Source organism: Sciurus carolinensis, chromosome 2, assembly GCF_902686445.1.
Source record: "Sciurus carolinensis chromosome 2, mSciCar1.2, whole genome shotgun sequence".
NCBI classification, from domain to species: domain Eukaryota; kingdom Metazoa; phylum Chordata; class Mammalia; order Rodentia; family Sciuridae; genus Sciurus; species Sciurus carolinensis.
The window spans coordinates 77,333,673-77,347,650 of record NC_062214.1 but is presented as its reverse complement, the minus strand read 5'-3'; the positions used below and the strand labels follow the sequence as shown (position 1 = coordinate 77,347,650).

Sequence of the window (13,978 nt, the reverse complement as noted above, 5' to 3'; positions counted from 1 at the left end):
ATGGGTGAATGTCAGGGCAGTTCTTATTTCTCATTTCCCACTCTCTCAATCACATCAGCCCTAATAAATGGTGTCTTCTCACTTTCTACAGCAATAGAAAAACAAAACAAAACAAAAAAACCTTTGTAGGCTCTTAATTCTTGCACATTGCTTATACTCATTTCCATATACTTAAAGATTGTGCTGCGTTCTCCTTTTAGCTAACTGCCTTTTCCATATTTATATTTACAGTTTCTCTACTTTTATAAATTATACTAGTCTAGAAAATAATTTCAAAGACATTTCATGCTCTAGAAAACCTCATCTAGAAAATGAGATTAAAGTTGGTCTGCCCTGTATTTGTCATATTAGCTACCCAGGTTCCCTATTTAATTTCAGGGCTCACCCCTTGACCATTCTCAGAAAATCCTGAGTCAGTATTTACTATTTCCTGACCTCCAGATCTATACACCCAACAAGTTACATACCAGCATCTCCAGAGGCCCAAGCCACCTGAAATAGTATTCATGATCTGCTCCCCAACACCCACCAAACTCGCTCTCCCTTCAGCATTCTCAACCTCATTGAAGAGCATCACACCCAGATGGCAAAGCCAGAATGTCTCTCAATAGTCTCAAATAGTCAGTCCCCATGGCCTAAACACACTATATTCTGCATGTATCAAAATCCATTCCATTCTATCAGATTTCCTAGTCTCTTTAGCCTTCAACTCACCCAGTCTGACCTCCTCAGTGCTAGCAAAACAAGTTTCCCCAAACACAGAAATGATCACATCATTCCCCTGATTAAGTCTTTCAATAACTCTCAAGCACTTTCATAATAAAAGTCAAACCCTCATGTATGGCATACAAAACCTTTCATGATGTGGGTCTCCAGTCTCAGCCCAGGATCATCCCCTGAATCACAAACTGCCCAGAGCTGATTGTGATAAGAGCTGCTGGTGGCACTCTCCCTTTTTCCTCAGTAGTAAATCAGGACTTCAGTCAGAAGGCCATGAATCCGACTGCAAAACTACATTTCTCAGCTTCCTTGACAGATATAGATGGCCTTGTACCAAAGGTCTGGGAAACAGAATTTACAAGATAAGGGATGCTCTTTTTTGTCCCTGTCACCCTCTGTTTCTTCCTTTTACAGGGAATCAAAATCAACAACTAAAGCTTGAGATGCTATGCTGGACATACAGTATATGTGGCAAGATCTGTCCCATATAACTTCAAGATCTCCAAGACAGCCATAGACTATTACTACTACTCCCATACTTCCTTTCCAAGTATCCCACTGTTACTTATGGGATTTTATGACAGATGTAGCCAAGTCTAAGTCTAACTGATAGACTGGGCATGTCCTCCCTTTACCCAAATCCAGGGCACACAATGGCAGCATCAAAAGGCACAGAGTACCATCCCCCAAAGAGCATGTCTTTGGATAAAGCAGGTCTGTCAGAAAACCCTGGCTCTGCCTTTGAGCTGCAGCACACTCATAAATACTGCACTAAGACTTACTTTATCTGCAAAACTGGGGTAACAGTGTGATAAACAACGCTATTACACCACTATGTATGTAGAACCATTTAGCATAATCCTTAGAACCTGACACTCAAAAGGTAGGTACTAATAATTTATCCATATGACTGCCTCTATACAAAAGTTCTTAAGAGAGAGGGGCTGGGAATATAGTTCAGATGGTAAGAGTGCTTGCCTAGCATACACAAGGCCCTGGGTTCAATCCCTAGCATCACAAAAAAAAAAAAAAAAAAAAATTAAAAAAAAAAATGTTCCTTAGGAGACAACTGCCTCACTTTCTCTGCCCACTAGTAGATTAAATTAACAGAAACTCAGTTCTCACAGACCTTTACACACTTCATGGTACTTCCATCAACAGAGGATAAGAAACAACTCTTCTAAGCTGGGCCCAGGGTCTATGCTAACTTACTACCTCCATGTTTGGCACAGTGTTACACATGGGAAGGCTCACAATGAGTGAACAGAGAAAATAATTTAGGGAGAAACAGAAAGAGACACCGTGTACATACTGATTATAGGGCTCAGTTCCTAATTTTCATTTACCTAATTCCAATTTTTTTTTTTTGGCCTTAAGTCCAATGAAATCAAGGGTGGTTTTATGCTGGCATTTAAGTTTCTTAAAGTTAAAAAAAAAAATCATCCAAAAAGGTTGACAACTCCAGGCAAATTTCCAAATATTGTAATGTGCTTTCTGTTTCAGGGGAAGGGGTTTCATAATGAAAGAAATATTCAGTAATCTTATGTAGATAAATCCAAAGTGTTATCAATCATATAACTTCCATTGTTCACAAAGAAGACCTTGATTTGTAAAAGAGACATAATTTTCATTCTGAGGAGACAAAGTAGAAAGATACCTCAGGTATAAAATTGTCATTGTTAATAAACAAATATTGCACACATCTGCAATCCTAGTGACTCTGGGGGCTGATGCAGGAGGATCACAAGTTCAAGGTCAGTTTCTGCCACTTAGCAAGATCCTGTCTCAAAATTAAAAAATAAAAAAATAAATTAAGGACTGAGGATATAGCTCAGTGGAAGAGAACCCCTCGGTTCAATCCCCAGTACCACAATAAATAAAAAAAATTTTAAATGCATTAAAATTCAATATAAGGAACTCAGCACACATATTTGACTTTCTATTTTACCAGTGAAAAAATGAATGTGGAAAATGTATCTATTATACTGTTAGAAACCAGGGAAGGGTACTACAACTATATCAGACACTTTGAGGTATTTATGCAAAATATAATTTAGGAAAAGGGAAAATAATAATGAATCTCAGGTTGAAGAAAAGGCTGCCTGCCTTGGGAACAAATGGCAGAAAACTACCTCAGACTTTCAGTCAAGTTCCTAGCCAGAAGGGGTACATAAAGATGAGTCTAGGTGTAGCAAGCAGTCAAAAACCAAATCGTGACCCTTTTGGAGCTATTTTTCTTATAATCTAACTAGATTGTTTTTATCTTATAACTTCTTGTACCCATCAAATTCAGAAACATTTCCAAATATTTTTTAAATGTAAATAAATGAAAAGTGAAACAAAGAGGGGGAAATGCCAGGATGGTCATAAAAAACAACAAAAGTTTCCCAACTTCATTTATTTTTTTTTTTTTTGTGGTACTGGGGATCGAACTCAGGGCTTTGTGCTTGTGAGGCAAGCACTCTACCAGCTGAGCTATCTCCCCAGCCCCCAACTTCATTTATTAAAGATGCCTGTTATGGTTTGGATGTGAGAGGTTCCCCCCAAAAGCTCAAGCGTGAGACAATGCAAGAAGGTTCAGAAGAAAAATGATTGGGTTGTGAGAGTCTTAAACCAATCAGTGAGTTAATCCCTATGGGATTAACTCAGTGGTAACTAAAGTGGTAGGGTGTGGCTGGAGAGGTGGGAATTGGGGTTTATATTTTGTATCTGGAGAGTGGAGTCTTTCTCTCTCTGCTTCCTGATCAATGTGTGAGCTGCTTCCCTCTGCCACACTCTTCTGCCATGATGTTCAGCCTCATTCAAGCCCCAAGGAATGGAGTTGGCCATCTATGGACTAAGACTTCTGAAACCGGGAGCCCCCAAATAAGCTTTTCCTCATCTACAATATTTTAGTCACAGCAATGAAAAGCTGACAAAAACAATGCCTTAGTCACTAATGAATTCTTAGAGCTGGTGTATGTGGGACATAAATCTCTAAAGTTCTAAGAAATTTTTCCAGTGAAAGTTGCTATCAGAACAAATAAATCTGTAATTTTTCCAATCTAAAAAGTATAACTTTCTAAATATGAAGATGAAGAATCAGTACTAAAGATCTAAAGTTCAAAGTCCACATAATTTTTTTTAAATATGTAACTTGGAATACACACTGAAGCTTCGGGGTGGGTGAGAGAAGGATGGAGTGAGAGAACGTAACAATCCAAGGTTGCTATAGCCCACTCTGGTATTTTTGATTTATGATTCAAGTGAGGCCTGGATGTTTTCTAAAAGCTCTATAGTTTGTAGCAGACCTAGGAGACAGGAAAAGCAATAACTAAGGCATTGTACCTAAGAATCAAGTATCTAGCTTGTTTTAAGCAGACTAAGTATAAATAAGAATTTCTACTAAAGAAGATTAGAAAAAAGGGCAAAACGTAATTGTTTTTGTTTTATATCAACCTTTCTGCTCCTACTTCAATATAGTATTCATACAATAGTCAATTTTTTGCAACGTCACATAAATTTTATGCTACTGAAAATGAGTCATCATTGAAGGAACTCTTAAGTTTCTGTGTGGAACAGATGATTTTCTTCACAGAAGGTAATCTCAGGGTCAAAGTGAAATATGATAACTTGCATTTTAAAGAGTTCTGGAAAAGGAGAGGAATTTTTTTGATGTGATGGTTAATTTTATGTGACAACTTGACTGCACCATGGAGTGTCGAGACTAAATATTATTTCTGGATATCTCTAGAATAAAATTAACATTTGAAGTGGTGGACTGAGCGAAAGCCCTCCCAACATGGGTGGTCATCATCCAATCCATACAAGGACCTACACAGAACAAAACATGGAGGAAGGAGGAATTTGTCCCTTCTCTGCTACCTCACTACTTCAGCTGGAACATCTCACTTCACCTCTTACACAGGCACTTGACAGAAAATATCTGTCAATTCCAGAACTATAATTTAAGTGAAAAGACAAAAAAGGCTGATGCAAGAATTTATCCCATTCAAGAATCCAGTAAAGTATATAAAGACATCAAAAATAAAAATATTCTAAAAATATACCACACATAGACCATACTGAAAAAATTAGTTAAAGGAACTCTGACCAAGAAGTTAATCAAAAAACATAAATCAAGAAAGAGGAAGGCATAGTATAATAAAAGAAGCAGTCAATCATGAACCAGGAAAATCTGAACTGTTAAAATAATTGTTCTTTATTAATATAGTAAAATCATTCCTTAAAGAATAGATACACATCTTTATTATTACTAATTTAAAATCTCAGTTCATGTAGATAAAAAGTTGAAAGAAAAAGCACAACTTCTTATCTTTCATAGGAGGTATAATGTCAACAGACACTATATTGATAATGCTAGTGAGAATTTGAGATTCAAAAAATATTGTAATGTAACCAACAGGAGAAATAAATGTATAACTATCTAGTATTACAGGGGAAAAAAGGATATAAACAGAAATGACAAAAAAAAATTATTTCCCCGAAGTAAGATAGTAAAATTAACAGAAGGACAAACATACCAGTTACCACAAAACTCCCCTAATTAAAAAAAAAAAAAAAAAGATTCATGTGGGTGCAAAACACCAAAAATCTAATTATAAGATATTTATAAGAAGCATAGCTCACAGAAAATCACATTCAAAGTTTAATAAGAAGCATAGGGCCAAGGATATATCAAAACAAAAACAGAGATGTGTCCAAAAGGATAAGGCAGAATTCAAGACAGGGGCTTTAACTGGAAAAAGAAGGTTGGCTTTTAACCAATACAAAATCCACAACTAAGGTTGGGGCTGGAGCTGAGTGGTAGAGCACTTGCCTAGCATGCATGAGGCCCTGGGTTTGATCCCAGTACTATAATCAATCAATCAATCCACAATTAAATATAATAATTAAGAAGTCTTCTGTACTGAGAAACATAGTACTGAAACATTTAATAGAAAACATTATATGTTTGAAATTAGAGAAATTAATAAAGTTAACAAAATTTTAAAGACAGTACATTGTAACGCCTCCCCAAATTTTTACATGTATCTATAAATACAATTAAAGCTATTCAGGAGTCAGTTTAGACTACAAAATTTATAAGCCTGGAAATGAAATGGACCTGAAAATATAGCTACAGATCTTACTTTGTCCTCTAGACAAACACAGATTCTTTCAAAGTCTATAGAACACTGACTGGCAGGAATTGTTAATTACTAATCCAATACCCACACTCTATCTGCCCTTCCTTATTAACAAAATTATGATTGTTTAAAAACAACTAACTTCCTAACCTCCCTTATGGATAGGCTCTATCACAGTGCAAGTTAATAAGATATAAGAGTTTATAGGAAAGCTCCCTGAAGTGGGGCCAAGACATTCAACCACTGCCATCAGCTCCATTCTTCCTTCTCCTTGCCCACTACCGGTGTAATGACTGGATAGGCAGCAGCCATTTAACAACTGTGAAAGAAAAGCTAAAACTGGTCTCATACTTGAGCTAAGAGACCTCAAACTATTCCATGAAATAGAAGAGGAGGGAACCCTCCCAAACTCGTTCTATGAAGCCAATATCACCCTGATACCTAAACCAGACAGAGACACATCGAGGAAGGAAAATTTCAGACCAATATCCTTAATGAACATCGATGCAAAAATTCTCAACAAAATTTTAGCAAATCGCATACAAATATATATTAAAAAGATAGTGCACCACGATCAAGTGGGTTTTATCCCAGGGATGCAAGGTTGGTTCAACATTCGGAAATCAATAAATGTCATTCACCATATCAACAGACTTAAAGTTAAGAATCACATGATTATTTCAATAGATGCAGAAAAAGCATTCGATAAAATACAGCATCCCTTCATGCTCAAAACACTAGAAAAAATTGGGGTAGTGGGAACATTCCTAAACATTATAAAGGCAATCTACGCTAAGCCCATGGCTAATATCATTCTAAATGGTGAAAAACTGAAAGCGTTCCCCCTAAAAACTGGAACAAGGCAGGGATGCCCTCTTTCACCACTTCTATTCAACATCATCCTTGAGACTCTAGCCAGAGCAATCAGACAAACCAAAGAAATTAAAGGGATACGAATAGGAAAAGAAGAACTCAAACTATCCCTGTTCGCTGATGACATGATTATATATTTAGAGGAACCTGGAAATTCCACCAGAAAACTTTCAGAACTCATAAGTGAATTCAGTAAAGTAGCAGGTTACAAGATCAATGCTCATAAATCCAATGCATTTTTTATACATAAGTGATGAATCTTCAGAAAGAGAAATTAGGAAAACTTCCCCATTCACAATAGCATCGAAAAAAATAAAATACTTGGGAATCAATCTCACAAAAGAGGTGAAAGACCTCTACAATGAGAACTACAGAACACTAAAGAAAGAAATTCAAGAAAACCTTAGAAGATGGAAAGATCTCCCATGTTCCTGGATAGGCAGAATTAATATCGTCAAAATGGCTATACTACCTAAAGTGCTATACAGATTCAATGCAATTCCAATTAAAATCCCAATGATGTACCTTGCAGAAATAGAGCAAGCAATTATGAAATTCATCTGGAAGAATAAAAAACCTAGAATAGCTAAAGCAATCCTCAGTAGCAAGAGCGAAGCAGGGGGTATTGCAATACCAGATCTTCAACTCTACTACAAAGCAATAGTAACAAAAACGGCATGGTATTGGTACCAAAATAGACAGGTAGATCAATGGTACAGAATAGAGGACATGGACACAAACCCAAATAAATACAATTTTCTCATACTAGACAAAGGTTCCAACAATATGCAATGGAGAAAAGATAGCCTCTTCAACAAATGGTGCTGGGAAAACTGGAAAACCATATGCAATAGAATGAAATTAAACCCCTATCTCTCACCCTACACAAAACTCAACTCAAAATGGATCAAGGACCTTGGAATCAGACCAGAGACCCTGCATCTTATAGAAGAAAAAGTAGGTCTAAACCTTCAACTTGTTGGCTTAGGATCAGACTTCCTTAACAGGACTCCCATAGCACAAGAAATAAAAGCAAGAATCAACAACTGGGATAGATTCAAACTAAAAAGCTTTCTCTCAGCAAAGGAAACTATCAGAAATGTGAAGAGAGAGCCTACAGAGTGGGAGAATATTTTTGCCAACCATACCTCAGATAGAGCGCTAATTTCCAGAATCTATAAAGAACTCAAAAAACTCTACACGAAGAATACAAATAATCCAATCAACAAATGGGCTAAGGAAATGAACAGACACTTCACAGAAAAAGATGTACAAGTAATCAACAGATATATGAAAAAATGTTCAACATCCCTAGTAATAAGGGAAATGCAAATCAAAACTACCCTAAGATTTCATCTCACCCCAATTAGAATGGCGATTATCAAGAACACAAGCAACAATAGGTGTTGGCGAGGATGTGGTGAAAAAGGAACACTCATACATTGCTGGTGGGGTTGCAAATTAGTGCAGCCACTCTGGAAAGCAGTGTGGAGATTCCTCAGAAAGCTTGGAATGGAAACACCATTTGACCCAGCTATCCCACTCCTTGGCCTATACCCAAAGGACTTAAAATCAGCATACTACAGAGATACAGCCACATCAATGTTCATTGCTGCTCAATTCACCATAGCCAGATTGTGGAACCAACCTAGATGCCCTTCAGTTGATGAATGGATAAAGAAACTGTGGCATATTTATACAATGGAATATTACTCCGCAATGAAGAATGATAAAATTATGGCATTTGTAGGCAAATGGTCGAAATTGGAGAATATCATGCTAAGCGAGATAAGCCAATCTCAAAAAACTAAAGGACGAATGATCTCGCTGATAAGCGGATGAGGACATATAATGGGGGTGGGAGGGGTTAGCATTAGGTTTAGGGTTAGGTTTAGAGTTAGGCTAAGGAGAGCGGTAAGAATGAAGGAAAGAAGGACTGTATAAAGGGAAAAGGGTGGGAGGGGTGGGGGGGAAGGGAAAAAAAAGAAACATCATTACCCTATGTAAACGTAAAAAAATAAATTAAAAAAAAAAAAAAAGAGACCAATGCCAATACCTGCCATTGAAATTCTTGTTGCATGAAAAGAAATTATAAATAATCTCCTTCTTTGTTCAATAAGCCTCTATTTCATAGGATTTCTGCTTCTTACAGTCCAATGTAATTCCTAATGAATGGCAATAACCAAAACTATTAAGAAAATTTTAATCATTTCCAAAAGTGATAAGTTGTAGGTATCAATAATCTCTTATTCCAGGACAGTAAAAACAAAAATTTTAAATTATGTAAGTATCTCTTGAGGCAACAAAGCATCCAATACTATTAATATAAAATAGAAGAATTGGACACAGTGCCTCACACCTGTAATCCCAGTGACCCCAGAGGCTGAGGCAGGAAAATCTAAAGTTCCAGCCTCAACAACTAAGCAAGACCCTGACTCAAAATAAAAAATACAAAGTGGTGGGGATATAGCCGTGATAGAGCATCCTGGGACTGATCCCCTTCAATCCCCAGTAGTACAAGAGGGGGGAAAAAAAAGAGATACACACACACACACACACACACACACACACACGTATATGAATATATACATATAAAATAAATAATGACGCTTCTATTAATAAACAGAATAGAATGAAAATAAATGAGTAGGAGTCAGGGAAAAAATAACAAATCACAGCACAGCAGGAAGGCAATAACCAACAAAGATAAAAACATTAATTGCTTAAATGTTATAAAATATTAGGTAAGGGATGATAGAAAGGGAAGGAAAGAAAGAGGAGATGAAGGGAAGACAAAGAATGGAGTGGTGGGGCTGGGCAAGGTGGCACATGCCTGTAATCCCAGCAGCTTGGGAGGCTGAGGCAGGAGGATCGTGAGTTCAAAGTCAGCCTCAACAATTTAGTGAGGTCCTAGGCAACTCATGGAGAGCCTGTCTCTAAAGAAAATACAAAAAAAAAAAAAAAAGGGCTGAGGCTGTGTCTTACTAGTTAAGTGCCTGGGTTCAATCCCTAGCACAAAAAAAAAAAAAAAAAAAGAGTGGGACAGTTAGGAAAAATGGGAAAGGAAAGCAAGGTCATCAGGGAGAGGAGGAAGACTTGATCTCTGCATCCTTCCAGATTCCTCTCCACACACTTTCTTGTCTTCCTGGCCCTTACTCTAAATGTTCAAGGTCTACATGTCTCCCACAGCCTTGACCTGTCCTTGCTTCCATCACCATCACTCTATCAACACCAACAGCCCACTGCAACTTCTGTCACCAACTGTTCTTGGCTGTACTTGGCTGAACTCACAGTCCTTAAAATTCCCAGTCCCTTAGTATAGCTAACCTCAGTTGGAAGTTAGGAGGAAAACAAGTCAGTTGAAAAATCTGCAAATGTTTCAATGAACTCTAAAGCTAGGAGTCACCAGGCTGGATTACTTGCCAATCATAAAACATTAGGAATATAATACAACTGTAACTATTCTGGAAGAGGAGAACACTGAAACAGCAAACAGGGAGCCAGGCACTCAGGAGACTTAGGTGGGAGGATGCCTTTGAGAAAGGACAGAATAAATAAGGATAGGCAGAAAGGAGATAAGCAGAAAGGAAAGAGGACTGTAGTTTTTAATCTGAAGACTCAATGAGCACTCTCACCTTCAACTCTAGGTCCCCAAGCCTGATTTCCTCTAGGCCTGAATTCAAATAGACCAAAAATAAACAAATCATGAACTAAGTTAATTAACACCTACACATCTTGTTAGCTTACACATGTATTTTTTAGACCAGTATAACAAAGGCTAGAGAGAAATATTATTAGACCATGATATGAGTATAGTCCAAGTGCTATCTATTAACTAGATAACATCAACCTAAAGATTCTAAAAAGAACCAAACCACTGACTGGCTCTGTGCTCCATGATCAGAAGAATTGAGAAATGAGCTCATGAAGCTGATTGACCCCAAGTACCCCTCATGCACACCATTTACAAAGCTTGCCCAAACGTACACCCCCACCCTCAAGCACTCCCACTCCCTCTCCTTTGAGTGGGTGTCTTGCTCTGTTGCTTTGCCTTCCCGAATAAATCTCTGCTTGTGTCTCTTTTGATGCATCCTGAAATTCCTTTCTGTGGAATAAATCAAGAACCTGCCAGGGCTGAGATGAGGTCCCCTTCTCCATTCTGGGGAACTTTCTCAGACCCCACTTAATAACAGCATGAGCCTAAGAATTTGAGGTCAGCCTGGGCAACATAGCGAGTTCCTGACTCAAAAAACATCACACTCGTCTAGTACTTTATGATAACAACAACTTGCTTTAGAAAACAAAAACTTCTTAGCCAGGTATGGTGACTCAGGAGGCTGAGGCAGAAGGATCCCAAGTTTGAGGCCAGCCCCAGCAACTTAGTGAAGCCCTACACAACTTAGCAAGACCTTGTCTCGAAAAATAAAAAGGGGGGAGAGCGGCTGCGGTGGCGCAGGGCGGCAGCGGGTGGTCGTGCAGGGAGCGGAGGCTGGAAAGGATAGTGGGAAGACCAAGGACAAGGTAGTGTCTCGCTCACAAAGAGCTGGACTACAGGTGCTGGAGCTGGCAGGTAATGCTTACAAGGATCTTAAAGCGTATCACTCCACACCCCTGCAGCTTGCAATTCGTGGTGATGAAGAGTTGGACTCTCTTATCAAGGCTACCATAGCTGGGGGTGGTGTGATCCCTCATATCCACAAATCTCTGATTGGAAAGAAGGGACAGCAGAAAACTGCTTAGAGGTTGTTTTAACTAACCCTCTTTTTCCCGTCATTGTACTGTAACTGAGACAGAAGATAACAATGGGGATATGTGGAATTTTTTAAAAACAGTTAAATGGAAAGGCATAGACAATTACTGTAGACATACTAAAAAAAGAAACATTTGTATGTTCTTAGACTCGAAGTTTGATAAAGTACCTTTTCATGTGGTGACAGTTGTGTGTTGATTGGCTAGGTTTCTCCCATATGTTTTATACAAAAATGGATAAAACCATTTTTTTGATAAACCATTTTTTATAAAATTAATTGTCTCAAAACTGTTCTGTTCATGATGCATTGGAAATATTTTGCTCAGCTTTTGAAATTATTTTAATTCAAATTCATTATTCCGAATAATCTTAAAATGGAGATTGGGAATATAGCTTTATCATGATTGATATGCCATGTTATATTAAATGTTAGATGCTATCAATTTGTAGTAATGCTCCATTATTTTATTATATACCACTAAGGAAGGAAAACTCCTTGAATTAATGCCATCAATTACAGGATACATCTCAATTTCAGAGATGTTAGATTATGGAAAAATGTGCATTTAAGACTGAAATGAGGTAGTAGATTTACTGGAATCCTTTACTGAGCACTTCACCACGTGCCAGGCCCTGTGGTCAGTGCTTCACTAATCAAGAACTCTTATTATCCTCACTTTATAGACATGGAGCCTGAGGTTCACCAAAATTAAATGATCTGCCAAAAAAACATTGAGAACTAATAGAATGGAGCAGAGCTAGGATATATACCTAGATCTTACTGACTCAAGAGCCTACACCCTTACCTAGAATTAATGTTAGATTTATCAAACCTTTCTGCTTTTGGCTTAAAATTCCAACTTTTGGTGGTCTTTTATTGATATAGTAACACACATTAGTTTGTACAATCTTTTAAAATTTATTTTTTGTTGTCAGTTTCTAAGTAACTGTTAGAAGATTTAAGTTAATGTACTAATTAATGGTCCATCAGAAAATTCTATTTTTCTGTCTGGAAATCTTCATTAAAAAAGGAAATTTTTTGATGTTTTATAGTATAACACTATCAAAACAAACTCAATTTTTAAAATATTTTATTATGGAAATTCTCACAAATATACAAAAATAAAGAGAACAGTATGGTTAAAAAATAAAAAATAATAAATAATAAAAAATAAAAAGGGGGGTTGGGGATATGGCTCAGTGGTAGAGCGCTTGCCTAGCATGTGGGAGGCACTGGGTTCAATCCTCAGCACCACATAAAATTAAATAAATAAAAGATCATCTACAACTAAAAAATATTTTAAAAAATAATAATAAAAAATAAAAATAAAAAGGGCTGGGATGTGGCTCAAGGGTTAAACACTGGTTCAATACCTCACGCACATACACACACAAAAAAATCACTTCTCAAAGTCAAAAAAGTATAAATATTAAATCACTCTATGCAATTCCCATATTATCCTCTCTTTCTTTACCTCTTTTGTAATTAATCATTCATTTGTAGTCTTTCTGAATAACAATTAACATGGATATTCTCAAATATTAATGCCACACTTAAAGATGACCAAAAAAACAAAAAAGGTCAAAAATAGTAAGCTCCAGGAAACTCTGTACATTGTTTGAAGTGCAGTTTAAAATTCTTGGTTCAAACACACAAAACACACACATACACACACACAGAAAATTAAATCTTGACTTCAAATGTTATTGAAAATTAAAATTTAAGCCAGGCAAGGTGGTGCATGCCTGCAATCCCAGCTACTTGAGAGGCTGAGGCAGAAGGATCACAATTTCAAGTCAGCCTAGTAATTTAGCAAGACCCTGTCTCAAAATAAAAAATACAAAGGGTTGGGGATGCAGCTCAGTGGTAGAGCACCCCAGGTTCAATCCTCAATACCACAAAAAATAAAATGAAATAAAATAAAATTTAAAATGTTTTAAATTTAAAATTTAAAAATATTTAAATTACAACTAGGTATTCTAAACAGAAAATTCTGCAGTTTAATAAAAATCATTTTCTGAATTAAACACAGTTTTTTTATGCTTTACTCTCTGCAGAGATCATTAAGAATTCTATAAGGAAGAAATTCCATTTTCTCTGATCTAATTCCTTAACTAGAAAATGCTATGCCCTCTGGGATTGTAGGGCTCAGGAACCATGCTTATTTAAATAGGGAAATCTCCTGTGGGGAAGGATGCCTTTTCACCAGGGGAATGAGCACTGCTGAAGAACCAGCCTTAGAGACCCAGCCCATTTATTTTCTCAGTGAACTCGGAGCTGGTTGAGCAATAGCCTGCAGTCAATATTGAAGGGTATGCAGTACCCCCTCCAGGAAACAAAAAGGGGAAAAAGAAAAAAAAAAAAAAAAAAACAGCAAAAGAGACAAGACCAGGCTTTAGGACTCTCCAAATTTCAGTCCCCATCATCCTTTCTCAGTCTTCTTGTGGCACCTTCTGGTACAGCTATAGGTATATGATATGGTGGTTGAGAACTCAGCCTTACATC

The 13,978-nt window shown here is 37.1% G+C and overlaps 2 protein-coding genes across 6 annotated transcripts in view; one reads left to right on the top strand and one right to left on the bottom strand.

The window, feature by feature from the left end:
- Mthfs (methenyltetrahydrofolate synthetase) overlaps positions 1 to 13,978 on the bottom strand; it is a 117,070-nt gene that overhangs the window by 86,471 nt on the left and 16,621 nt on the right. The window lies entirely within an intron of this gene.
- Positions 10,647 to 11,462, top strand: LOC124973190 (histone H2A.Z-like). The gene is made up of 2 exons (XM_047537284.1): positions 10,647 to 10,747; positions 11,153 to 11,462. Exons 1-2 carry the CDS (start codon positions 10,647 to 10,649, stop codon positions 11,460 to 11,462), a joined length of 411 nt encoding a protein of 136 aa, XP_047393240.1.

Bases quoted from the DNA above. Each gene is read 5' to 3' on its own strand.
- LOC124973190 (XM_047537284.1), top strand. From the start codon at position 10,647: ATGAAGCTGATTGACCCCAAGTACCCCTCATGCACACCATTTACAAAG. The intron at 10,748-11,152 runs GTGGGTGTCTTG...AAAAATAAAAAG, and splicing joins TCCCACTCCCTCTCCTTTGA to GGGGGAGAGCGGCTGCGGTG.